Source organism: Pristis pectinata, chromosome 3 (assembly GCF_009764475.1).
Source record: "Pristis pectinata isolate sPriPec2 chromosome 3, sPriPec2.1.pri, whole genome shotgun sequence".
Taxonomy (NCBI): domain Eukaryota; kingdom Metazoa; phylum Chordata; class Chondrichthyes; order Rhinopristiformes; family Pristidae; genus Pristis; species Pristis pectinata.
The window spans coordinates 89157949-89183168 of NC_067407.1; the positions used below are offsets into that span (position 1 = coordinate 89157949).

The following is a 25220-nucleotide window of genomic DNA, read 5'->3' on the forward strand; positions in this document are numbered from 1 at the left end:
TCACATCACTGTCTGACCTGAATGGATTTACAGTGAATTGCTTGACAATGGCTGCTTCCTTGGCTATATAAATATCCAGCAAATTCCAATGGGCTGAGGTCAGCTTAATTGGAAGTTAGGCCGTGGTCGTCCATTCCAGACCTAGAGTGACAAAAAGCCTGAAGTTTCTATCCTGAAGATGATTGGTGGTGCTTGTGGCTAAGCCTGGGGGACTGAAGTGCAGACACAACCTCATGGATGATGCTGAGCATGACATTTCTTCAGCTCAAACTAAACACACAGTTCTTCTTCTGCTACAATGGATGGAATGTGCAAATAAGAATGCAAGGGTTGTATTTTGTCATTACTATGGAGCAAAATAGGAATCTGGGTTTGAACCATGTGACCAGCATATCCATCTTTTGACATGACTACTGGTAGCCATGCCTTCAGCTACAAGGCTCTAATTTTCTAATGTCAGCTCAAATTTTGTGTGTGTGAGCTCCAGACCATCGAATTCTCCTGTCCTCTGCCCTCTACATAATTCTGCTGCCAGCATCCTAATCAATATCAAGGCCTATTCGCTGACACCCCTTGCCTTCTGCCTACTTGACTGCTTGTCTACCAATATCTCTGATTTTAAAAATTGTCATTTGTGCAGTTAAATCTCTTCATGCCTTGGCCCCAGCTCCAAATCTCTGCCCTGCCAACTGTGACCTGCAGCCCCCAGAACCTGGGAAAGTAGTTTTAATTCATCTGCTCTGCTAGCATTTAGGGAAAGGAGTTAGCTGTCAGTAAATATGTGGTCAAGATCATCAGGTATTTACTTTTCTTTGAAGCCGAGGAAACTTGCTGAAGCTAAGGATAAATGTCAAGTCCTCCTTTTCCTGACACTTATCCTGCCCAAGTATGGCAATTGTACAGTTGTATAGAGTCGAATAGGGTAGAAACTAAACTTTATACAAGCGACAAAGCTTGCCAAAAGAGTTTTAATGCACATTGCGTTGTCTGGATTCTACTTGAAAGTGGTTTACTTGCACAGCTCTTGGTGAACATCTGCCAGCAACGGACAGAGTTTTGGCTGTAGCCTGAAGGCCAGGGCTGAACCACTCGTGCTTAAGGCTTGCCAGTCGCTTGAAGGCCCAAGTTCAACCAGTCTCATGGATCTTTCCCGAGCTGGTGTCCTGTTCCAAATGCCAGATTTGGAAGCTGTCACCATTCACATTGCATGGCTACATCACTCAGCAGTGACCTCAGCCCTGATTGCTGTTAAAGGGAAATGGAATGGGGAAATTTGAACTTCCAAAATTGTTATTTTTCTTTGGAGTGATTTGACAAGTGGGGAATGCATTTACATGAAGGGGCTGCAGTGAATCTGCTACACTTGAGTTTTAGTACTTATTCTATCTTCAAGGTTAGTTCAATTCATAAATCTTGATTTTTGCATCCAGTTTTGGAAATTATACACTCTGGGAGGTCTTGTTTGCTTCTGTTGTCATTAACAGAGACTACATAAACTTTCATTATTGTGTTGAAGTTGCATTTTAAAGTGACTAGGTGTGTCCATACCCCCACATTAACCAATTGTGAACACGTCGCTGAAAGACTTGTTATCTAATTATACCTCTATGAACTGACTCCTTCAGTCTCTGGCTCATTTTCGGCAGAACAGATTCAGTTTTCAAAACAATTATGTTTTTCTAATTCATCAAGCCTGGAAATGGATTTGTAACAAATGTTGGTCATTTTATCCTCAGTCACTTCAGTTAACTTGTAGATAAGCTTATGAGCAAGCACATTGTTGATATATATTATCATTTTACAATTTATTTTTTCAAAATATAAACAAGTGAAAAAGTGCTGGAAATATTCAGCAAGTCAAGCAATATCTATGGAGCAAGAAGCAGAGTTAGCATTTCATAGCAATGACATTTCCTCAGAACTTTCCAATTGATATTTATTTATTAGTCACATGTACATCAAAACACAGTGAAATGAATCTTTTTGCGTTACTGAGAATGTGCTGGGGACAGCCCACAAGTGTCGCCACTCTTCCAGTGCCAACATAGCATGCCCACACCTCCTAACCTGTACGCCTTTGGAATGTGGGAGGAAACCGGAGCACCTGGAAGAAACCCACGCAAACACAGGGAGAACGTACAAACTCCTTACAGACAGCAGCCGGAATTGAACTCGGGTCGCTAGCGCTGTAATAGCGTTACGCTAACCGCTACTCTACTGTGCCACCCCGTTGTCAAACCCAGTTTGTTGCCTCTTTCATGCCTTATTCTTGCCCTAGCTCTCATCTAGAAAAGACCTATTTCTATTGTATGTTGGAGTTTGAAGATTAAAAACTGAACCCTTTTTGTAAATACCAAGTTCCATTAAACAGCTGTGTAGAAACCTGATCTGTGCCTTTTCCAAACTTATGGAGTTACTTGGGAGTGAGAACATGGGAAGAAGCCAACTGCTCTGTGCCAGTGTCTGTGTTCCATGTGAGTTTCTGTATTTCAGAAGATGGGCAGCTAAGCAGAGGTATGGGTTAAACCCAAAGCTTGCTGACCACCTTCTTGGCACTGAAAGGGGCTGCACCACAGTGCTGGGAGCTGGAATCTCCACTACTAGCACTCCAGGCCGTACAGAGTTTTTTGGTGCACCTGGCCTAATGAATGACGGGAGGCTGGTTAGAGGCTCTGGGAAGGAATGGGGTCTGACTCAGGGATTCGGGCATTGGAGGTGATGCAGTGGGTGGGTGGGGGGGTGGGTGAGGAGATTCAAACTACAGGACCTGTACGTTAAAGTACATGATAGGCAACCTAACAAATGTCATATCCTTTTTAAAACAAAAAGAAAACAAAACAGGATCTTCCTGCTCTATTCTTCTTTCCTTCATAACAGGAGGCAAAGTGAGGATTAGTTTCATGCTGGCTCTAAAACACATTAAAATTCTGGAATAGAGAGCATATCAGAAGAACTGCTTGGGCAGGTGATCAGGGGAGGATTGAGAGAGTCAACCAGATCTCTGGGGTGATGAATGGACAGGGCAAAAGGTCTCTTGTCTGCGGAAATCCCAGCAACCAACAAGGTCACTGGCTCAGTATAGCACTCGGGGTGGGCAGAAGCAACTACAGCTCAAGAAACCTGTTCTTTACAAAATAGTGATCGAAGCAAAATTGCTTGTGGAAACCAACAATATGTTCAACAGGGGGCGACAAAGACTTTGTGATTGTTACAGATGCATGCAGCTGTTGAGCCAATGATTTTGAATGTGGTGATGACAGGTCAGTACCAATCTTTGTTCCCGATCTCTCCACCTGCATATGAAGTAGGAACATAGTGCACCCAAGTCCACCTCACTGACTAATACCAATGCTGAAAATATCACATGTAATTTCAGTAGCCAGATGGTTTGCTTTCTACCTAGTGTGGACATTGAGTTGGGATTCTGTTTGTTTGTAAGATTAAATATGTTGAAATGCACTGCTGGAATTTTAAATCTGAAAAACTAGTAGTTTTAGACTAGTAATAGATGGATATGTAGATTTGACATATTATATAATTTTGAAGGTTGTGTGTAGTTATCTTTCGATAACGGGAATAAAGTTCAGATTCCTGAATCTATTTTGCAATGCAGTTTGATGTTCAGTTTCGTAGAACTAGTCAATTGAACTAAACTGTTGTTTGTTTAACCCTGAGATGTTTTCATTTTCGCATTTCTTAATAATGAAGGGAATTTGGGTATCGAGTGTTACCTAAGTGGTTGGAAAAATCATTTTTCTGTGGAGAATATGCATGCAATACTGGATTCATCATTGCATGAGGGCTGGTCATGTGACCCCCCCCCCCGCTCCCCATTGAGTTTAGCACAGCAAGGGATTTGCCAGTTGGAGGGACTGCCAAACTCTTGTCAGGAGTTGGGGAGTTGGGCCAGGATTAGCAAGTTGCAGCCATTATACTTGCGTTGAAAATGGCTGAGCATTGGGTTGAATGTCCTCACCCATGCATAACTCTGAACACTGAAACACTCCTGTCTAGTTGCACTAGCATGGTAGCACAGAGTTCAGTATCGTGAACTCTGCCCAGGAGCACCAGCATATTACTTGGGTGTGACAATTGGGCTCAATAACTCTACCACCATCAATCAGGAACAACAATAACTGGAATTTATAGAGTGCTTTTGGGGTAGTGGAATCTTCCAAGGCATTTCACAGGAGCGTTATGAAGGAAAAATTGGTGTAGTGCCACTGACTAAGATTTTGGGAGGGGTGGCTGAAGAAAATCATTTCTGAAGGAGAGGCAACAGTACTTAACAACATCTGCTCTCTTGTGAAGGTTGAACAGCCAGCAGTTTAGTGGGAATAGGATTGAGGCAGCAAGAGGTAGGTCTAATAGACAAGATAGAGTCAGAGAGAGAGAGCAGAAATAGGCTCTTCAGCCCACCAAGTCCACCCTGACCATCAACCATCCATTCACATGAATTTTAAATGAATCCTTTTTTTTATTGATGAGCTCAAGGAGGGAAGAGAGGAGAGAAATTACTGAAAGATGTAAGGTGGATCCTTGGCCCATGGATATCCAATGGATATTCCTGCTAGCATCTTGGCCAAGATCAACTAACTTGGCATAGAGCTGGAATTGAACCAAGAACTTCCCTGGTGTGTGGGATTTGGGACCACTTCAGCTAATACACTGGTTCAAGTTAAGGATTTAACCTTGTAATCAATAAAACATTTGTAATTGCTTTAGAAAAGAGATGTGGAACTGACCTTTGCAATTTTGAATGGGTGGGACAGGATCGATCTGGAGAGGATGTTTTTGCTTGCAGAAGAATCTGAAACCAGGAGACAAAAATACAAGACAGTGAAGAATAACCCCAAAAATAAGAACTGTATTTACATAGAAACTGTCGACATTGTAGAAATTGTAGCTGACTGTGTACAGCAATTTATTGACTGAGGTTGGGGTGATCTTGGTTCTGGAGTAAAAACAATGAACATTGAATGGTTTCCTGTAGATTACTCCACAGTAATCAAAGTTGGGTGTGGTAGTTGTGCACAAATTGGCTGCCCTGTTCCTTGCATTGCAATAATGACTACACTATTTGGCAGCAAATCTCTTGTAAATCTGGAGGTTGTGAAGGTTGCTATAGAAATACAAGGCTTCTTCCTTTCACTGTAGCAGAGCAGATTGGACACTCCATGGATCTGCATATAAGTGTCACCATTCACTAAAGGGAATGTTTCCTGGTCTTGTCCTTTTGGTTATCAAGTTACTCAGTGCATAGTGTAGATGTTTTCTTAAAGAATTGAGGCGAGTATATAAAAGAAAATGGAATACAAAGAATACTGAAAGGCTGATTCCAATAAGATGAAACAGGAGAATCAGGAAGAGAATGAACATAACAGACTACAGTGAAACTTGCCTGGTCACTGGAACATTGACTTATAATGCTGCATTTTCTATATATGTGTGTGTGTGTATGTATGTATGTATGTGTGTGTGTGTGTATATATATATATTATATATATATATATATAGAGAGAGAGAGAGAGAGAGAGAGAGAGAGATAGAGATAGAGATATAAATAAAAAAAATTAAATGTATGTTGGGGTCTAAATCTACCTGCCCAGCACCACCAAAATCCCTGGATTATCAGAGTTTTTTGTAATTAGGCCAAATGGCCTGTTTGAGCTACAGGTATATACTAGATGTCATTTTCATTGTTAATAGATTTTAAAACATTTTATTTATCCCAAAAGCTGTTATTTGAATTACTTGAACTTTGTTAGATTAATATTTCAGGAATATCCGTGGTTGTTGTATTTTCTGCAGCTTCAGTGTTGTCTTATCCAGTGATATCCAGAATACTTGGAATCCCTTAGGCTAGGACCTGTATGGAAACATGCATGCAGTTTCTTGTCACTCCTCTATCAGTGTCAAAATCTAATGGCCTATTTGACCACCATTGTTTGTTTTCCTGACCACCGAATGTCTTAGTACATTAAGCTGTGTGTATATGTTATTAGCACTCTCTGCTTCTGAGTCAGAAGACCATTGATTTATTTCCCACACACAGCTCTGGACTGGCAATACAGTGCAGTACTGTGAGAGTCCTGAACTGTTGGGAGGTGCTGACTTTTGGGATATTAAACTGAGACCCCATCTTCTCTCTCAGATGCATGTTAAAAATAAAATCCTGCACACTAATTCCAAAGAGTAGAGATATTATTCCATCATACGCCATTAAGAATTGTATTTTTGTTAAAAGTAAATATTATCACACTTCCATTGGGTGTGGTAGTTGTGCACAAATTGGCTGCCCTGTTCCTTGCATTGCAATAATGACTACACTTCAGAAGTGTTTTAGTGGCAGCAAATCTCTTGTAAATCTGGAGGCTATGAAGGGTGCTATAGAAATACAAGGCTTCTTCCTTTCAGTGTAGCAGACCAGATTGGACACTCCATGGATCTGCATATAAGCGTCACCATTCACTAAAGGGAACGTTTCCTGGTCTTGTCTTTTTGGTTATCAGACAGGCCAGTTCCTTTTTACTCGTGTAACAATAAAAACTTACACACTTAGTAGTGGTAGACATTCTGAGTTAGTCTTCATGGTCCTGGTTGGTGGTCCAGTTTCAGTGTGGACTGGAATCAGGTCAAAATGTGCCATCGCACCAATCCTCTTCATATTCTTCATTGCAAAACTGCACCCAACCACGCAACTGGTGTGGAGTAATCTACAGGGAACCATTCAATGTTCATTGTTTTTACTCCAGAACCAAGATCACCCCAACCTCAGTCAACAAATTGCTGTACACAGTCAGCGCCTGTATATGCAGAAATTGAGAAACACAGCTCCAAGTCATTCTGGACTCCTTCATTAAAGCACATGTAAGAATGGCCCTGGTAAATGCCCAAATTGGAGGAAATCAGGAGCTCTTGGAGTTGTTGGGTTGGGCAAGATTGTATAGGTAGGAAGGACAGTGGCCACGGTGAGATTTGAAAGCAAGGAAGGAATTTTAAAAAACAAAGTATCGCTGGACAGTGAGCTGGTGTAGTTTGCAAGCTTGAGAGTGATGCGCAAATAGGACTTGGTCTGAGTTAAAGACGTAAGAATCTGTGTTTTGGAGAAGACTAGTTGAAGGAGAGAGAAAGCCAGAGCATTGGAGTAATGAAAGCTATAGTTTCAAAGAGCCTGTATTGGAAAAAAGTACCCTACAGTGAGATGGAAACCTTGTTTACATGAATAAGGATGGTGGGGACAATGTCTGATGAAATTCATGGATGCTGAGAGAAAGACTTGTTTCTTTTTGAAATCGTTAGTGGCAGTTTGCAAAATTTCATGTGGCCAAGAAAGGTTGCCAAGATCGATTATTATAGCAAACAGGAATGCAGCAGAACTAGTTGTAAGCGGGGTGGTCAGGTGGTTGCAACAGTAGGCTATTTAATTGAATAGGGTGAGGCATTCATAGATCTCACTGTGATCTGGTATTCCGATAACCTGGGGGATAAAAGGAGTGTTTTGTTGATTTGGCAGCACTCTGAATGTGGGAATGGTCCCTTCCTCCAACCAAGGACACCACCTGCTGTGTTACTTGAGGAATAAAACTGAAGAGGTTTCCGAAGCCTGGCTCATCCTGCTCTTCCAGGCTAGGTGAAATGAAAACTGTCTTCAACATAAGAAATAAGAGTAAAAACGGGGCTTGGGGTCTGTTCAGACAGCTCGACTGTACAATAAGACCACGGCTGAACTTCTAGTGCAATCCGGTATCCCTGATTCCTTTAGTTCCCAAAGATCTATTAATTTTAGCCTCAAATATACTCAAAGAGCAGAGCCCTTTAAAGTGAAAGCCATTTTCTGGATTAAGAAGGAAAGAGCATTTCTTCATGCATGCTGAGCCTTGCCATGAACTTTAGACTTGAATAAATCACATAGAGAATTTCAAAGGATGTGGCACATAAAGTGTGGCCTGGAGGCCATATCCAGTTTGTGGGATGGACCTGCATTTGCTATCCTCATGACTGGGCTTTCAGTCCAGGAATCACATCAGGCCTAGTCTGATCTTGTGGCCCCGAGTCCCAATCCAAGTCCATCTCCAGGTTCAGAAACAGGTGTGCAGTACTGGTGGAAAGGAGCACCTATGACTTGGAGAGAGAGCAAAGCAGCAAGCAGTTAGTGGAGCTACAAGGGTGGGAGAGCAGTAAAGAGCTTGGCATTTGTGTCTTTAAACGTGACTAAAAAATATTAATATTTGGTTCTGTGCAGATAGTAAAATGTTTTTCTTGTGAGTGGCCCTTGGAAATGATGTAGATTGTAAATCCAGCCCTTCCTGCAGAAAAAGTTAGATGCCATTGATTTAAATGGAAGCTAGATAAATGCATGAAGGAGAACGGAACAGAAGGATTATTTTATTAGTCATTTTTGAGATCTGTATGCCACCAGCAAGGTCAGCATTTATTGCGTATCCCCATTTGCCCTTGGGAAGGTGGTGGTGAGCCGCCACCTCGAACCATTGCAATCCTTCTGATGAACAGTACTGTTGGGCGGGGAGTTCTATGATGTAGACCCAGCAGTGATGAAGGATCAGTGTCTTATTTCTATGTCAGGAGTGCAATTCGGAGGGGAACCCACCAGTGATAGTCTAGTGTGTGTCTGTTTCCCTTCTGCAACTTGTGGGTTTGGGAGACGCTGTCAGAGTAACCTAAATGAGTAACAAAGGGACAAGAATGTTACCAGCTGAGCCAGACTGGCATAAGGAGCAAAGGAATCCTTAACCCATACGGGATGAGGATCCTCTTTTTGACCGTGGTGGAGGGGGGAGAAGGCTGGTTTGAGGCATCTAGTTGGTGCCCGATATGGCAAAATCCCAGTCCTTTCCCTGATAGGCATTTTTTTTAAAACAGAATCGCATCAGATTTTCTCCTTTGAATGTGAACCAAGTGATAGTATTCAGAGTCAGATCCAACTCTGAAGGGATTTCAGTATGAAAGAAGTCAGAGTCTGCCTCCTACTGGCAGGTGGCTGCAGTCAGTAAATGGCAGAATTTGGCAGACATCCTTCCAGACCCAACATCGAGCTCCAGCAATTTCAGACTGCAGACTTTGCTTCCATTCATTTTCGGGAGCAGGTTGTGTTTCTGCTGCATCCATTTACACCACCTTTAGGTCCATCTTTTAGTTTATTTACCTCAATGGTACTCCATTTTTGCCCTGCATTATCATCTTTCTCTCATTTAACCGATCCCAATTTCTACCTAATCAGAGACATTCCCTTTCGTCCTTGCCTTCTCACTCAACCACAGCTCCTTATCTGATTCCACTCCCCACCTTTTCCCTCCCTCTGTACTTGATCACAACCTGTTACATCTCTAACATTTTCTGGTTCAGATGAAAGGTCATTGATTGTAACATTGAATCTATTGCACCACCACCCATAGTGCCTGTCGAGCTTAAGATTTCCAGCATATTCTGTTTACTTTTGAATTTTCAGCACCTGTACTATTTTTCTGAAGTATTGGCGTGAAAGATTTTATCTGCTCCTTCCAGATCCAGCAAGAAAGAGAAAACAAAGTTCCACAGCTTTTCAATTAATATGGTCAGATTCCTTTCACAAGTTCACTGCTTCCTGAACTCTTAAATTATTGTCAACATTCAAATTAGGAGCAAGAGGAGGCCATTTGATCCTTTGAGCCCGTTCCTCAATTTCATAAGACAGATTGCAATCAAATTCACACTCAATGCTGCATTCCAGACTGCCCACAGTAATTTTGTCACAAGTCTTTCTACCTCTGCCTTGAAAATATTCAAAGACTCTGCTTCCACCAACCACCCTGTGAGGAAGTGAATTCTAAAGACTCGTGACCCACTAAGAAAAAAAAATTACCTCATCTTTTTAAATGGAGGTTTATAACCACCCAGAAGGTTTGTGGTTACTGCTATTTTTCCCTGCTATTTTTATAATTCCAGCTTTATTTAATTACCTGATTTGACATAAACCCCATCAAAAAGAAGGTGGCCCCAGCATTGCAGCACTCAGGCTGAATGGCTTCTTTCTGCACTGTAGGTTTCTCAATCCTGTTCTTTCTGTGCATGCTTTCAAAGCAATGCCACAAGTTCAATACCTGCATAACTTCACTAACTGTCTATCCCTCAGAAGCTTCTACTGATCACTCACGCATCTTCAACAGGAGACTGTCAGACCACACCCTACTTGCTATCAGGGAGCACCTCATTTACATCATTCCTTCAGACTCTGCCCAAGGTTTGATGAGAAACCCACTTGTGGCAATTTAATTGGGAACATCTTCCATGGTAGGCCATGTGGAAGAGCTGGAGCAGAATTGGCTCCAGAATTGTGAAAACTCAAGAACCAGAATGAACTTTTTTGCAGCAACAGAACAAGTAAAATATAAGTATTAATGGAAATTGGGGCTTTGAGACCTTCATGTTAATGGAATCAACTCTTTGCATCCATTTCCTGCTGCAGTCTCAGTGCTCACAGACTCTATAGATTGGTACATTACTTGATTCTCCATTCCTTCCCAGTATGAAATCTAGGTCCTTGAGCTTCATTGGAAGAGTGCAGGAGAACAACTTGAACATCACTTCATTGTCCAACTTGGCTTATTACAGCCTTCCAAACTGTATTGAGAACAAAGATTTCAAATTGTAAACACAACCCTCATTTTATCGGATGTTGGCTGTGTGTATTGATACTCCCACTTCTGTATCAGTGATAATTCCCAATGTTCCCACTTAAACCTCCTCTATTCCCTTTTTTTGATTCTTTACTTGTCCCATTGCCACCACTTTGCCTTGTATCATCACTGCTTTTGTCATTTACCTTTTACTTCTTTCTACTCTATCACAGATCACCTCTTTTCCCTCTCCCTGAGGGTGAGGTTGGATGGATGAGGATGTTCCTACCCTGCTTGGTATTGGAGAGGAGTGTTAGAACTAATGAAACCTTTATCCTTGGATATGGTTTCCTCCCGCACCACCCCCAACCCCCCCACCCCAGCCCTCGACCAACCTTGCACAATGTGAAGGATTCCGGCTTCTTGCCTTCTCTACAGTTGGGAAGGATCCTCCCTGCCATTGCGAGGTGTTAGTGAGATCATGTTGGGTGGTGAGTTTGTTGCTGGGTGGTGGTCCTCATCCTGTTGGATTTTGGTGCTCTTAGGCAGGGAATGAGGGGGGGCATAGAGGAATATCTGTGCTCACTAGTGTTCGGAGTAGGGTATTAATCCCATGCTCCCTGCAGTAGTCACCCTCATTGATTCAAGTGGAAATGGGTGGGTGGATCCCAGGCCTCCCAGAGGATAAAGACTCTTTCTCTTCCCCTCTTTCCCCCCCCCCCCACCACCCCCCACCCCACCACCTTCCCCCCAAATCCTCATAATTTATCTTAAATGTCTAGGGCAGGCTCGGTAGTGTAGCAGTTAGTGTAACGCTATTACAGCACCAGCAACTCGGGTTCAATTCCAGCCACTGTCTGTAAGGAGTTTGTACATTCTCCCCTTGTCTGCGTGGGTTTCCTCCGGGTGTTCCAGTTTCCTCCCACATTCCAAAGGCGCATGGGTTAGGAAGTTGTGGGCATGGTATGTTGGTGCCGAAAGCGTGGCGATACTTGCGGCCTGCCCCCAGAACACTCTTTGCAAAAGATGCATTTCACTGTGTGTTTTGATGTACATGTGACTAATAAAGATATCTTATCTAAATCAGTTTATGTATCTCCAAATGATGTAAAGCCATCTGAAATTCTAACACGCTTAAACGGATGTTTCAAATTTTGAGCTGAATCACAACCTAGATTTTCTTGTCTTTTAAAACTGTTTAAATTTCCATCAGTTGACAGAGGCATAAGTAATTAAGATGTATAATCTTGTTTTTATAAGGTAGCTTCCACTTTGCTGAGCAAATAGAGTTTTGTATGCAGTTTCTGCAGCATGGTATTGCTAGGTGTATGTGAGCAGGAGGATTAGTGGTGTGGGTTCAAAGTACAGAATTTTTTTGTAAGTTGGAAAGTTGTGTTCAAGATACATACTGATAAATGGGTAGGTAATCTAGGCTAGTATTGGTTTATTATTGTCACTTGTACCGAGGTTCAGTGAACATCTTGTCTTGCATACTGATCATACAGGTCCATTCATTGCACAGTGCAGTTACATTGAGTTAGTACCAAGTGCATTGAGGTAAAAACAATAACAGTACAGAGTAAAGTGTCATGGCTACAGGGAGAGTGCAGTGCAGGTAGACAATAAGGTGCAAAGTCACAAGGTAGGTCATGAGGTCAGAGTCCATCTCATCGTATAAGGGAACCATTCAATAGTCTTATCACAGTGGGATAGAAGCTGTCCTTAAGCCTGGTGGTATGTGCCCTCAGGCTCCTGTATCTTCTACCTGATGGAAGAGGAGAGAAGAGAGAATGACCCTGGTGGGTGTGGTCTTTGATTATGCTGGCTGCTTCGCCAAGGAGGGGAGGCTAGTTTCCGTAATGCGCTGGGTTGTGTCCACAACTCTCTGGAGTTTCTTGCGGTCCTGGGCAGAGCAGTTGCCGTGCCAAGCCATGATGCATCCAGATAGGATGCTTTCTATGATGCATCGATAAAAGTTGGTGAGTGTCAAGGGAGACGTACTGAATTTCTTTAGCCTCCTGAGGAAGTAGAGGCGCTGGTGAGCTTTCTTGGCTGTGGCATCTACGTGATTTGACCAGGACAAGCCATTGATGATGTTCACTCCCAGGAACTTGAAGCTCTCAACCCTCTCGACCTCAGCACCACTGATGTAGACAGGTGCATGTACACCGTCCCCTTTCTTGAAGTCAATGACCAGCTCTTTTTTTTGTTGACGTTGAGGGAAAGGTTGTTGTCATGACGCCATGCCACTAAGCTCTCTATCTCCTTCCTTATCCCAACTCATCGCTGTTTGAGATACAGCCTACTACGGTGGTATCACCTGCAAACTTGTAGATGGAGTTAGAGCAGAATCTGGCCACACAGTCATAAGTATTTAGGGAGTAGAGTAGAGGGCTGAGGACACAGCCTCATGGGGTACCAGTGTTGAGAATAATCGTGCTGAAGGTATTGCTGCCTCTCCTCACTGATTGTGGTCTGTTGGTCAGAAAGTCAAGGATCCAGTTTCAGAGGGAGGTGTCGAGTCCCAGGTCTCGGAGTTCGGAGCTGACACCGCAGTGAAATACTGAGGAAATGGCACACCTGAGGAGGAGCTGTCTCTCAAATGCAATGTCACACCAAAGTCCTGCCCTATTTGTTTAAACTAATTTCTAAAGCTCTGTCATCACGATTTGATAAAGAGCTGAGCATTCTGTGTGCCGTCCCTCTGTCAATTACTTGCACACGAATTGGCTGTTGGCACCATCTCCTTCCCTCTCCCTGGCAAGTGAACCAAACCTCTGCAAACCTGGTCATATTTGTGTCTCAGGTGAACTTCTAACCACAGATCAGGTAATCAACACTCTGGATTATATTGTGTTCAGCCCCCACCTCAGCTCGTTGCTACTGAGACTGTGGTCCACACTTTTGTTACCCTTGGACTTGACTATTCCAGTGCTCTCCTATCATCCGTCCACCAGTCACCTCTCTTCCAAAACTCCGCTACTCGTACCCCACCTCGTACCATCCACTCTTTGGCTGAACCTTGCCCCTTTTGGTTTGGGGACATCTTAGCTTTAAAATTACGATTCTTTTTTGTTCCTTGTTCCATCCTCGCTCTCTAATCCCTTCCAACCCTACAACTCTGTAAGGTAACTGCACTCTTCCAATTTTGGCCTCGTGATTGTTCCCAAATTTAATTGGTGCTGTGACTTCTGTTGCTAAGACTCTAAACTCTGGTAAATTTCTTCCTAAACCCCTCTGCCTCTCAACCCCTCTTTCCTCCTTTAAAGCACTCCGTAACATCTCCCTTTTTGTCCTCTGCTCTTATGTCTCCTTATGTGTGTCGGGGTTAGACTGGGGTGGAAGCAGGAATATGGTATTGAGATGGAGGATCAACCGTGATCATACTGAACAGTGCAGCAATCTCCGTAAGACCATGACTAATCCTGTTTCTCAATATCAAATTCCAGCTCCTGTTATTTTCCAGGTTGTTCCAGTAAGGTACCATGTGAAATCATTTGTTTCTTTGATAATTTTTATTTTAAAACAGAAACTCACCACAACTACTTCCGAGTAGCATTTTATGAGTTTCTGTGTGCTGTTCCCGCAGATATCCAGAGCCTGGAGAAGCTGCTGCGAGATGCCGTGATCAGTGGCCAGCCCCGAACCCGGAGACCCTGGAAGAAAATCCTGATTCTAGTGGAGGGAATTTACAGGTCTGGCACAGTGCTTGCTTTCAAGTAGTCTCTTCGTTCTCTGTAACCTCTTGCAGTCTCGCATTACCGTCACACATTATCTTCATTTGCCTCTTGTGCACCCCTGATTTTGGCTGCCATGCCGTCAGCTGCCTGCATCCTAAACTCTAGAATTGTCTCCCTAAAATTCCGTGCTGCTGGCTATCCCTTCCCACCTTCTGCTCCCTCTTCCCCTCCTTCCCTCTCTCTCTCTCTTTCTTCCTTTAAGCAGCTTACCTACACCTGGCTTTTTGGCCAAGCCTTTGGCTTTTTAATCCCATCTTGATCAGTAGTATTACTACACTGTAGTTAAAAGTAGAGAACCCTCATCTTTAATTAAAACTGACTCAATGAATATAGCTCTTTGTAAATCACACCTGTTCTCTCTTTCTCTTTTTTCTTACCCACCTTCTTTTTCTCTCTCCCTTCATTTTGTCAATTTCCATCTGTTCATTTCATTGTAGATACATTTTAAACTCTCAACTTTTTCTGAAATATAAATAGAAAATGCTGGTAATACAAAGCAGGGGTCCAACATTTTATTTAAAATTCCCAGAATCTGCAGGGTTTGTGGGGTTTTTTTTGGCTTTTTTTTCTTTTTCCATCGACTGGTGACCTCAGCTACACACTGCCCCTTGGGCACAGGAAGAGGGACAAGTGTGACCTGGATAACGGCGAGGTGTTAACAGAGCACCACCTTTACAGTCAGAATGTTGTGGGGTTAAGACCCTCATCAGAGAAACAAGCACCTGATCCGGACACTTTCATGAAATATCACGGGCGGAGAAAAAATGTCCTATTGCAAAGAAGTGCGTGGCAGTTCTACCTCGTGTCCTGGCTAAATAGTTAAGCTTTTAAGCAATGTACCTAAAAGAGATTGAACCATATTGTGTAGAATTTATGGGATCTTGCTACACACTAATTGGCTACCCACCCTTGTCACTTTACAACAACAGTTACACAGATGTAGAGAAGCAAAGCACTGCAGGTGCTGGAATCCAGATGAGAAACACGATGAACTCAGCAGGCCAGGCAGCATCTGTGGAGGAAAGCAGGCGGTCAACGTTTCGGGTCAGGACCCTTCTTCAGGATTGAAGGTAGGAAAAGAGGTAGTATATAGGAGGGAAAAGCAGAGCAGTGATAGGTGGACAAAAGAGGGGAGGCGGGGTAGGCATGCCTGCCTCCATACCTTTGACCTGGTGGATTTGGTCTCCCCTTCCCCCCTGCATCTGCCTGTCACTGTCCCTTACCTGCATCTACCCATCACCACCTTGTGCCCACCGCGCTGCCCCTCTTTTGTCCACCTATCACTGCTCTGTTTTTTCCCTGGTATATATCGGGCTTCCCCTTTTCCTATCTTCAGTCCTGAAGAAGGGTCCTGACCCGAAACATTGACCGCCTGCTTTTCTCCACGGATGCTGCCTGGCCTGCTGAGTTCCTCCAGCATCATCGTGTTTTTCATTCAGTTGCACAAGTTTATCTCTTGGTTGCTATAGGACACTTGGAGATGGTGAAAAGCACCTTGGAAATGCAAGTGTTTCTTTCGTTGGTGGCAACACTACCTGTATATTGTTGGATGTCTGTGCTCTTTCCTCACCCACCCCATGAACTCAGGCAAGTCACTACCAACAGTAGAGTCTGTTACTCTGACAAAAGACCTCTGACATGGAATGTTAACAGTTTTCTTTGCCACAGATACTGCCTGATCTGCTGAGTGTTCCCTGCATTTTCTGTTTTTATAGTGACTCTTTGGAATTCTTTACCTTTGAGGGCTATGAAGGCTCAAGCACTGAATATATGCAAGACAGAAATTGCTGGATTTTTGAATATTAAGCGATTATGAGATTAGTACAGGAACATGACACCGGTAAAAATCAGGCATGATATTATTGAATAACAAAGCAACTATGAGGGGCCGACTGGCCCGCTTCTCCTCCTCACATCACTCAATTGTAGTTTCAAAAATAAAGGTGTTATGAAAACTGCAGTTCAGATGTATCAGGCCAAAGATCCATATTCTGAATGTGTTCTCCCTCTTCACGTTGGCTTCTCGGAGCAGGGGACATTTCAAAAATCAATTACAATGTGTTTCCTTCACTTTGCGCATGTTATGCTTGTTATTCCAGCATGGAGGGTTCGATGGTACGTTTGCCAGAAATTGTAGCTTTGAAGAAAAAGTATAAAGCCTACTTGTACTTGGACGAGGCACACAGTATAGGGGCAGTGGGGCCCACAGGCCGGGGTGTGGTTGAATACTTCGGAGTTGATCCCAGTGACGTTGACGTGTTGATGGGCACCTTCACCAAAAGCTTTGGTGCAACTGGTGGATACATTGCTGGCAAGAAGGTAGGGTTTGAAAGTCCAGTTTATGTGCTCACCTCTCCATCTCTGTCTTGTTCTTCCTTGTCCACAAGAGTAGCGTCTAATGTTTGCTCATCAATCAGTTGTAGAAGTATTGTTTGAATTAACCACTGATTAAGGAGCACCTCATTGAACGGGTAAATGATCCTTTTGAGAGGATTGTGGAGTTGATGGAGAAACGAGGTAAAGAATGATTATGGTGCATGATTGCCCATTCCCGATATAAACCCTCCATCATTGGAGTCATACCCTTGTCCTGGCTCAAATTTATCTCCAAAACCAAAATCGCTCAAGTGGATTATTTGCTGGTCATTATTGCGTTCTGGTTTTTGGGATCTTGTTGTGAACAAATTGGCTGCAGCACATCTTACAGAGCAACACTGTAGGAAAACACAGTTCATGGGGAAATGCTCCTGAATACTTAAGGAGGTGAAAGTGGGTAGGTAGAACAGTTTATTAATTTAATTCCCTTATAAATTTTTTTTTAAATCTGCAGTGCATTCCAAATCACAGCTCTCTGCATTTCAAAACAAAAATTTCCTCATATTGCCTGTTTATTGTCTGCCACCTTAAACCTGTGTTGACTGTGTACTAACCTTTCTGCCACTGGAAACAATTTCTTCATATTTACAATATCAAAACCCCTCATAATTTTGAATATGTCAATTAAATCTCCACTTGACCTTCTCTGCCAGAAAAACGTGTTCAGTACCTTTATGTCAATGATGTCCCACATCTCTGATACCGTTCTGTTAAGTCTCTTCTGCAGCTGTATTACCAAGATCCCAGATGCACACAGAAGAACAAATCCTTTTATTCTTTTCTTGTGCATTTATCCAGCTTTCTGTTGAATACATCCTAATTATTCCCCCCCTACTCTTCCTTGTAGTAAGCTCCCTGTCCTCACCACTCTCTGGTTAAAGAGGTTTCTTCTGAATTATCCCATTGGCTTTATTAGTGACTACCTTATATTTATAGAAAAGCTATATACAGGAGTTCAAAATAATAAAATCAGAATGTTTCCAGTTTCTGAAATGTTGATGGACAGTGGGTAGGGATGTAAGGTGATTGCTAAATGAACCGGAGCGGGTTTGAGGGGGATGTAATGCCACAGATGGTCAGGATTTGGAATGTGTTGCCTCATGGAGTGATGGATCAAGATTCAGTAATAGCCTTGGGGGGAAAAATGTACCTGTAGAACAAGAAATTTCAGTGATGGGGATGACTGGGCAGGGTGAGGGGGTGGTAGAGGAGAAGGACTAATTGGATAGCTTTTCCAGTGAATCGGTATCAGAGTGGACCCATTTCCTCTGATTCCCTTTGTGTCCAAATGTCTAGCAGTCTCGGCCTTCAATATACTTCAAGACTCTGCATCTACAGCCTCCTGGGATACAGAATCCCAAAGACTTGCAAACCTCTATGAAAGAGAAATTTCTTCTCATCTCCGTCGTGAGTAGGCGACTCCTTGTCATGAGACTTTGCCCCTAGTCCTAGACTCTCCTGCCAAAGGGACCAGCTTTTAAGTTTTTAAGGAAGGGACAAAAGATCAAGCTGATTGAGACAGAAGGGGAAAGGTTCAGTGAAAGGCCTCCTCCTGTGGTGCTTATTCTGCTATTCCCTTGCCCTGTTGTGTTCTCACTGGGATTCCAGCTCAACATTTTATCCAGGGAGCAGTCAGCCAAGAAAAAGATGGAACAAAGGAGAACATTGTCATGTTTATGCCCAACCATGTGCTTGTTTACTGAACACAGAGACAGAATGATACAGTTTGCATTAAAACTTTGACACACAGGCATAAACATTTTAAACTGAGACAGCACGGTGGCACAGCTGGCAAAGCACCAGAGACACTGGTTCAGTCCTGACCTTGGGTGCTGTCTGTGTGGAGTTTGCACGTTTTCTCTGCGACCAAGTGGGTTTCCTCCGGATACTCTGGGTTGCCTCCCACAGACTTATGGGTTAGTAGGTTAATTGGTCACTGTAAATTGCCCCAAGTGGTAAGTGTGTGGTAGAATCTGAGGAGTGTGTGTCCAGGAGACACAGTATGTAGATAGACCAACAAGGGTGTATTTCCTGTTACTAAACTGGAAAGAGTGCAGAAGAGATTTACAAGGAGTTGCCAGGACCTGAGGGACTGAGTTGTAGGGAGAGATTGGGCAGACTAGGACTTTATTCCTTGGAGCATAGGAGACTGAGAAGTGATCTTATAGAGGTGTATAAAATCATTGGGGGGCGGGGGTGCACAGATAAGGTGAATGCGCTCAGTCTTTTTCCCAGGGCATTGGTTTAAACTGAGAGGGGAAAGATTTAATAGGAACTTGAGGGGCAACTTTTTTTTTACACACATGGTTGGATCTATGTGGAATGAGCTGCCAGAGTAAGTGGTTGAGGCAGGTACAATAACAACTTTTAAAAGACAATTGGACAGGTGCACGGATTGGAAAGGTTTAGAAGGTTATGGGCCAACCGCTGGCAAATGGGACTAGCTTGGATGGGGCATCTTGGTTGGCGTGGACCAGTTGAGCCGAAGGGCCTGTTTCTGTGCTGTAGAGTCATAGAAAGGGAAGGAGGATTACAAGACCTTGTTTTGGGGAATGTAGCCAGTCAGGTGGAGAGTGTGTCTACAGGGGAACATCTTGGAGATTGTGACCATGACTCTTATATTTGGAAAAAGATAGGGATAGACCAGGAATAAAGGTCTTAAACTGGGGGAAGGCCAATTTCATTAAAGTAAGACGAGACTTGGCAAAGGTAGACTGGGAGCATCTACTTGCAGGTAAGTCTACATTTGTACAGTGGGAAGTATACAAAGGAGAAATAACGAGAGTTTAGAGCCAACATGTTCCTGGAAGGGTGAAAGCCAAGGATAACAGGTAGAGGAAACCCTGGATGACGAGGGTTGGATAAAGAGAAAAAAGGAAGCATGTGGCAGGTGTAGAGAACTTGATAGGGGAGGCCCATCAAGAATATAACAAGTATAGGGAGACACTTAAAGAAATTAGGAAAGCAAAGATATCACGAAGTATCTAGTGGATACGATTAAGGTAAATCTGAAGGTGTTTTATATTAAGGACAAAAGGATAACTAGAGAAAGAGTAGGACCCATTAGGGACAACAGGCAAACTGTGCAAGGAGCCAGAAGGTCGAGGCAAGGTCCTGAAATACTATTTTTTCATTGGTATTCACCAAAAAAAATGGACATTGTAGTTGGAGAAGTCAGCAAAAGGGAAAGTGAAATTCTGGTGTGTCTCCATATATAAAGGGAGGAACTTGATGCCTCAGTGAACTTCAAGGCAGATAAATCCCCAGGGCTGGATGAAATTTATGCCAGGCTCCTATAAAGAGATTGCTGCGGCTCTGACTGAGATTTTTAAATCTTCACTGGTTGCAAGTGAGGTAGCAGATGACTGTAGGGCAGTAAATGTAGTCCTCCTTTTTCAAGAAGGGCAGCAGGGAAAAGCCTGGTAATTACAGACATGCGAGTCTAACATCAGTGGTAGGGAAGTCACTGGAAAAAATTCTGAGCGACTGGATAAATGATCACTTGGAAAGGCAGGGACCAACTGGAAACAGCTAGCTTGACTTTGTCAAGGGCAGATCTTATCTGACCAGTCCGAATTTTTTGAGGAGGTAACATAGTTTATTGATTAAGGCAGTGCAGTAATGTGGTTACATGGACTTCAGTAAGGCCTTCAACAAGGTCCCACATAGGGGATTGGTCCAAAAGGTTAGAGCCCATGGGATCCAGGGCAAATTGGATCTCAAACTGACTTGGCAATAGGAGACAGGGTGACGGTAGAGGGTTGTTTTTGTGATTGGATGCCTGTGACTAATCGCTTTCAACAGGGATCGTTGCTGAGACCCTTGCTATTTGTGATGTCCATGAGATTTGGATGTGAATGTCGGAGGCATGATCAGGAACTAAGCAGATGATAATGAGGATTGGTGGAGTTGTTGACAGTGTGGAGGGTTGTCTTGGGCCACGGGGTGATATTGATTTGCTGGTGAAATGGGCTAAGAAATAGCAGATGGAATTTAGCCCAGATAGATGTGAGGTGGTGCATTTTTGGAGTACTAGTAAGGCTGGAATATACACCATGAGTGGTAAGGTCCTAAGGAGTATTGAGGAACAGACAGGCCTTGGTGTGGAAGTCCAAAGGTCCTTGAAGGTGGCAGTGCAGGTAGGTAATATGGTTAAGAAGGTATATGGAATACTGGCCTTCATTAGGGGGCACTGAATACAAGAGCCAGGAGGTTATGCTCCAACTTTATAAAACATTGGTCGGACATCAGCTGGAGTACTGCATGCATTTTTGGTCACCACACTATAGGAAAGACGTGATAGCACTGGAGAGGATGCAGAGGAGATTCACCAGGATGGTGCATCGGATGAAGCAGTTCAGTTATGGAGAAAGACTAGAGAGGCTAGGTCTGGTTTCCCTGGAGCTGTGAAGGTTAAGGCAGGACATGTTTGAGGTGTATAAAATTGAGGGGTATAGATATAGTAGACTGCAGGAAACTCTTCCCTCTCTCAGAAGTGAATAAAACTAGAGGTCTTAGGTTTAGGGCAAGGGGAAGAGATTTAGAGGGAATCTGAGGAGAACGTTTTTCACCCAGAGAGTAGTGAGTACCTGGAATGCACTGCCCAAAAGAGTGGTGGAAGCAGAGTCGCTGACAGCATTTAAGAGGTGTCTAGATGAGCAATTGAATCGCCTTGGCATCGAAGACTACAGACCTAGTGCTGGAAGATGCAATTAATTTGGCTGAGTGCCCATTGGTTGGCATGGCCATGATGAGCTAAATGGCCCATTTCAATGCTGAGTGATTCTGAGAATGTGGGGAGAATTTAAAAAATGCAATAAATGTAGGATTAGTGCAAATCGGTTGTTGATGGTCTGCACTGACTCGGAGGCCCAAAGGACTTTTTTCTTTGCTGTATCTAAGACTCCAAGTTCATAAGATGTTCTGATGTAACTTACCCACAGCAACAACTCTCATTTATAAAATGACATTAAAGTAGTGCACCACTCCAATGTGCTTCACAAGAACAATTAGCAAACAAAATTGGATTCTGAACCACGTCACAAGTATTAAGTCAGATAATCTAAAGCTTGATTAAAAACAAAAGGGTTCAAGAAGAGCAATAATGGAGGGGAGAGAGGTAGACAGAGGGAAGTGCGGAACTGGCAACCTCCCTTTGAGTGATTAAGTCAAGGAAGATAAAAAGCCATAAAGTAGATATGTTGGTAGTTCTATCTCTATGCATGGATAAGGACATTTATTTAACACCAGGAAACTTGGACCATTTATTTTCTCTTAGTGTGCTTTTGAAGGACCCTATCTCCATGGTCAATAATTCATGGTGCTTCGCAGCTTTAGTTAAGAAAATGCTAAATTGTTCTATTAAATAGGCTTCTGGATTACTACACATTAAGCTTGTTGTACCCTTGAATGCCTGCTGAGGGTGCTGATGGAGCATTGTACTTCACAACGTTGAGCAGCACTGCCCCTCGCAGGAACTCAGTTGTATGGCAAATACCTGAGAAATTGGGATTTGTCTGCCTTCTTGCGATATCCAATCTTCCCACACCCACAAGAAATAGGAACACAGGGATTTGGAGCAAGAATTATCCATTCAGCTCCTCAGGCATCGATACTTTTTTTTAATTTAAAATTTTATTTACAGCGTGGTAACAGGCCCTTCCGGCCCAACGAGTCCGCGCCACCCATTTTAAACCCAAAGTAACCTACCCGTACGTCTTTGTAGTGTGGGAGGAAACCGGAGCACCCGGAGGAAACCCACACAGACACGGGAGAACGTACAAACTCCTTACAGACAGCGACGGGAATCGAACCCCGATCGCTGGCGCAGTAATAGCGTCGGGCTAACCGCTACGCTACCATGAAGGCAAGAAAGATAGGCAAAACATAAACAGTTATTGAGTTCCTCCAGCGCTTTGTGTATTCACCCACCAGCTCTTGCTCCACCCCTTCCCCCCACCTTTTTATACTGCCTATCTCCCCTCTTTCTTTCCAGTCCTGATGAAGGGTCTCAATCCGAAACATTGACTGTCCATTTCCCTCCATAGATGCTGCCTGACCCACTGAGTTCCTCCTGCGCTTTGTGTGTTGCAACAGTTATTGCATAATTGACAATTATTTTGATTTTTTTTTATTCTATAATTTTAGAGGAAGGGCTGTAATTGTTCATGAGGCACAAGATCATTCCCTATTGCTCTGAGTTCCTGATTTCAGTGACTTGGCTATAAGGCTGTATGGAATGGATGAACTGCAAGTAGGGGAACAATATCAGATAGAGAGCTTTTACTCGCCTGATCCTTAAACTCTCACCTGACATCAGACTTCTCCTGCTGGCCAATTTAAGTGACATGCAAATCCACCCAGCCAATGCCAAAACATATTAGCCATGTAGCTCTATTCATGCAACAAAAAGGCTAATTGACCCAACATGCCTCTACCCACTCTTCAGTCAAATTAGCCAACTAAACCACTCCTCTTCCAGCCCTGCAAATGTTTTTCCCTTCAAATAATTATCCTAGTGTGGGTGTATATATAATCCATCTGTTTTGTTGTTTGAATGCACCTGGCAGAGGTGTTTGTGTTGTACCACAGGCACTTGAATGGGTAAAATATTTTGGAACAACAACTGGCTGAAGGGGGAAAGTTTGAGTCAAGAATAATGTGGAAGCTGTTGGTTTCTGTAGCACTGTTGAGGCGGGTAAAGGTGCTGAAATGTTAAATATTAAGTAGTTAACAACTGAGGGAAGGATAACATATTGGTTATGTTAGAGGTCTGGACCAATGATCCAGAGAGATGAGCTCAAACTCCAGCTGGAGAATTTCAATCCAATTGACTAAACATCCCAGAATTTAAAAAAACTACTTTCAATGATGGTGACAGTGAAAAGCGCAGATAGTGATAAGAGACCCACCTTATTCACTAATGTCCTTTAGGAAAGGAAATGTTGTTATCCTTACCCAGTGTGGCCTAAGTGTAACTCCCATTAATGTGGACAGCCCTGTTAGCCCTTCAGTTCAGGGGCAGTTAGAGATGGTTAACAAATGCTGACCCTGACCACCACATCCTGTCACTTAATGAAACCAGTTCAGTCCCATTACATCTTGCCAAAACCTATTAGCTACTTTCTGCAAAGCATTTGGTTCTCTTGCAGGAACTTGTGGATTATTTACGAGGGTATTCCCACAGTGCTGTCTACGCTACTTCAATGCCTCCTCCAATAGCAGAACAAGTTATCAGATCACTAAAGTGTCTCATGGGACTTGATGGATCAACAATAGGTAAGAATTGAATAGAATGGATCTTATTTTAAAGTTTAACTACACACATATTTTACAGGGCTCTCCTTCCACAGCTTAAACACTGATATTAAAGCTGTTTTCTGAATGTCTTTGACAATTCCAATGAACAAAGAGAATTCTGGGAATCCCAAAATATTTTCGACACTATGGTGACCAGTTGTGGCCCAGTTGCTTAGACTCTCAGAAGATTGTGAGTTCTAGTCCATACCTAGAAACTTCAGCACTGAAGTCTGGGCTGATGATCCAGTGTGACACTAAGATAAGATATCTTTATTCGTCATATGTATATCGAAACACAGTGAAACGCATCTTTTGCGTAGGGTGTTCTGGGGGCAGCCCACAAGTGTCGCCACGTTTCCGGTGCCAACATAGCATGCCCACAACTTCCTAACCCGTACGTCTTTGGAATGTGGGAGGAAACTGGAACACCTGGAGGAAACCCACGCAGACACGGGGAGAACGTACAAACTCCTTACAGACAGCGACGGGAATTGAACCCAGGTTGCTGGCGCTGTAATAGCGTTATGCTAACCGCTACACTACCATGCCTGGTAAGCTCACTCAGATGGGACATTAAACTGAGGCCCACTCTTCTCTCAGATGGACACTCTAGATCCCATGTCACTGTTTCAAAGAAGAGCAAATGCATTAGAAATCAATACAGATTGATCACTGTGCACTGATCAATATTTATCCCTGCTCCAGCATTGTAAGAAAATCAGATTATCTGGTCATTGCTGTTCACAAGATCTTGCTGTGTGCAAACTGGTCCTCTTGTTTCGTATATCACAATAAATGTTACATTTCAAGACTGCTTCATTAGTTCTACAGTGCTGAGGACATGAAAGGTGCTGTAGGAATGCAACAGTCAAAGTAGCCTGGGCAAGTTGCCCCAGTCCATTTCGTAGATGGCACACTCTGCAAAAGTGAGGTACAGTAGTGAAAGGAATGAATGATTCGGGTGACAGATGGGGCCAGTTAAGCAGGCTGCTTTATCCTAGACATAGCTTCTGCTTCTTGGGTATTATTGGAATGGCACCCATCCAGACTAGTGGAGAGTATTCCATTGTATTTCTGACATATCGATGGTGTGAAGGCTTTGTGGTGTCAGGAGTTGAGTCACACTGCTGGATACCGAGCTGCTGGCCTGCTCTCGTAGCCACAGTATTCACGGGCAGTTCTTACTTGT

General features: G+C 43.2%; 1 protein-coding gene across 2 annotated transcripts in view; it reads left to right on the forward strand.

Annotated features, from left to right (window-relative positions):
- Positions 1-25220, forward strand: part of sptlc3 (serine palmitoyltransferase, long chain base subunit 3) — an 80551-nt gene that overhangs the window by 46735 nt on the left and 8596 nt on the right. For both annotated transcript variants that reach the window (XM_052011050.1, XM_052011051.1), the window contains exons 7-9: positions 14206-14311; positions 16456-16675; positions 23884-24010. In XM_052011050.1, the coding sequence (XP_051867010.1) occupies positions 14206-14311; positions 16456-16675; positions 23884-24010 (453 nt within the window). The remainder of the gene's footprint in view (positions 1-14205; positions 14312-16455; positions 16676-23883; positions 24011-25220) is intronic.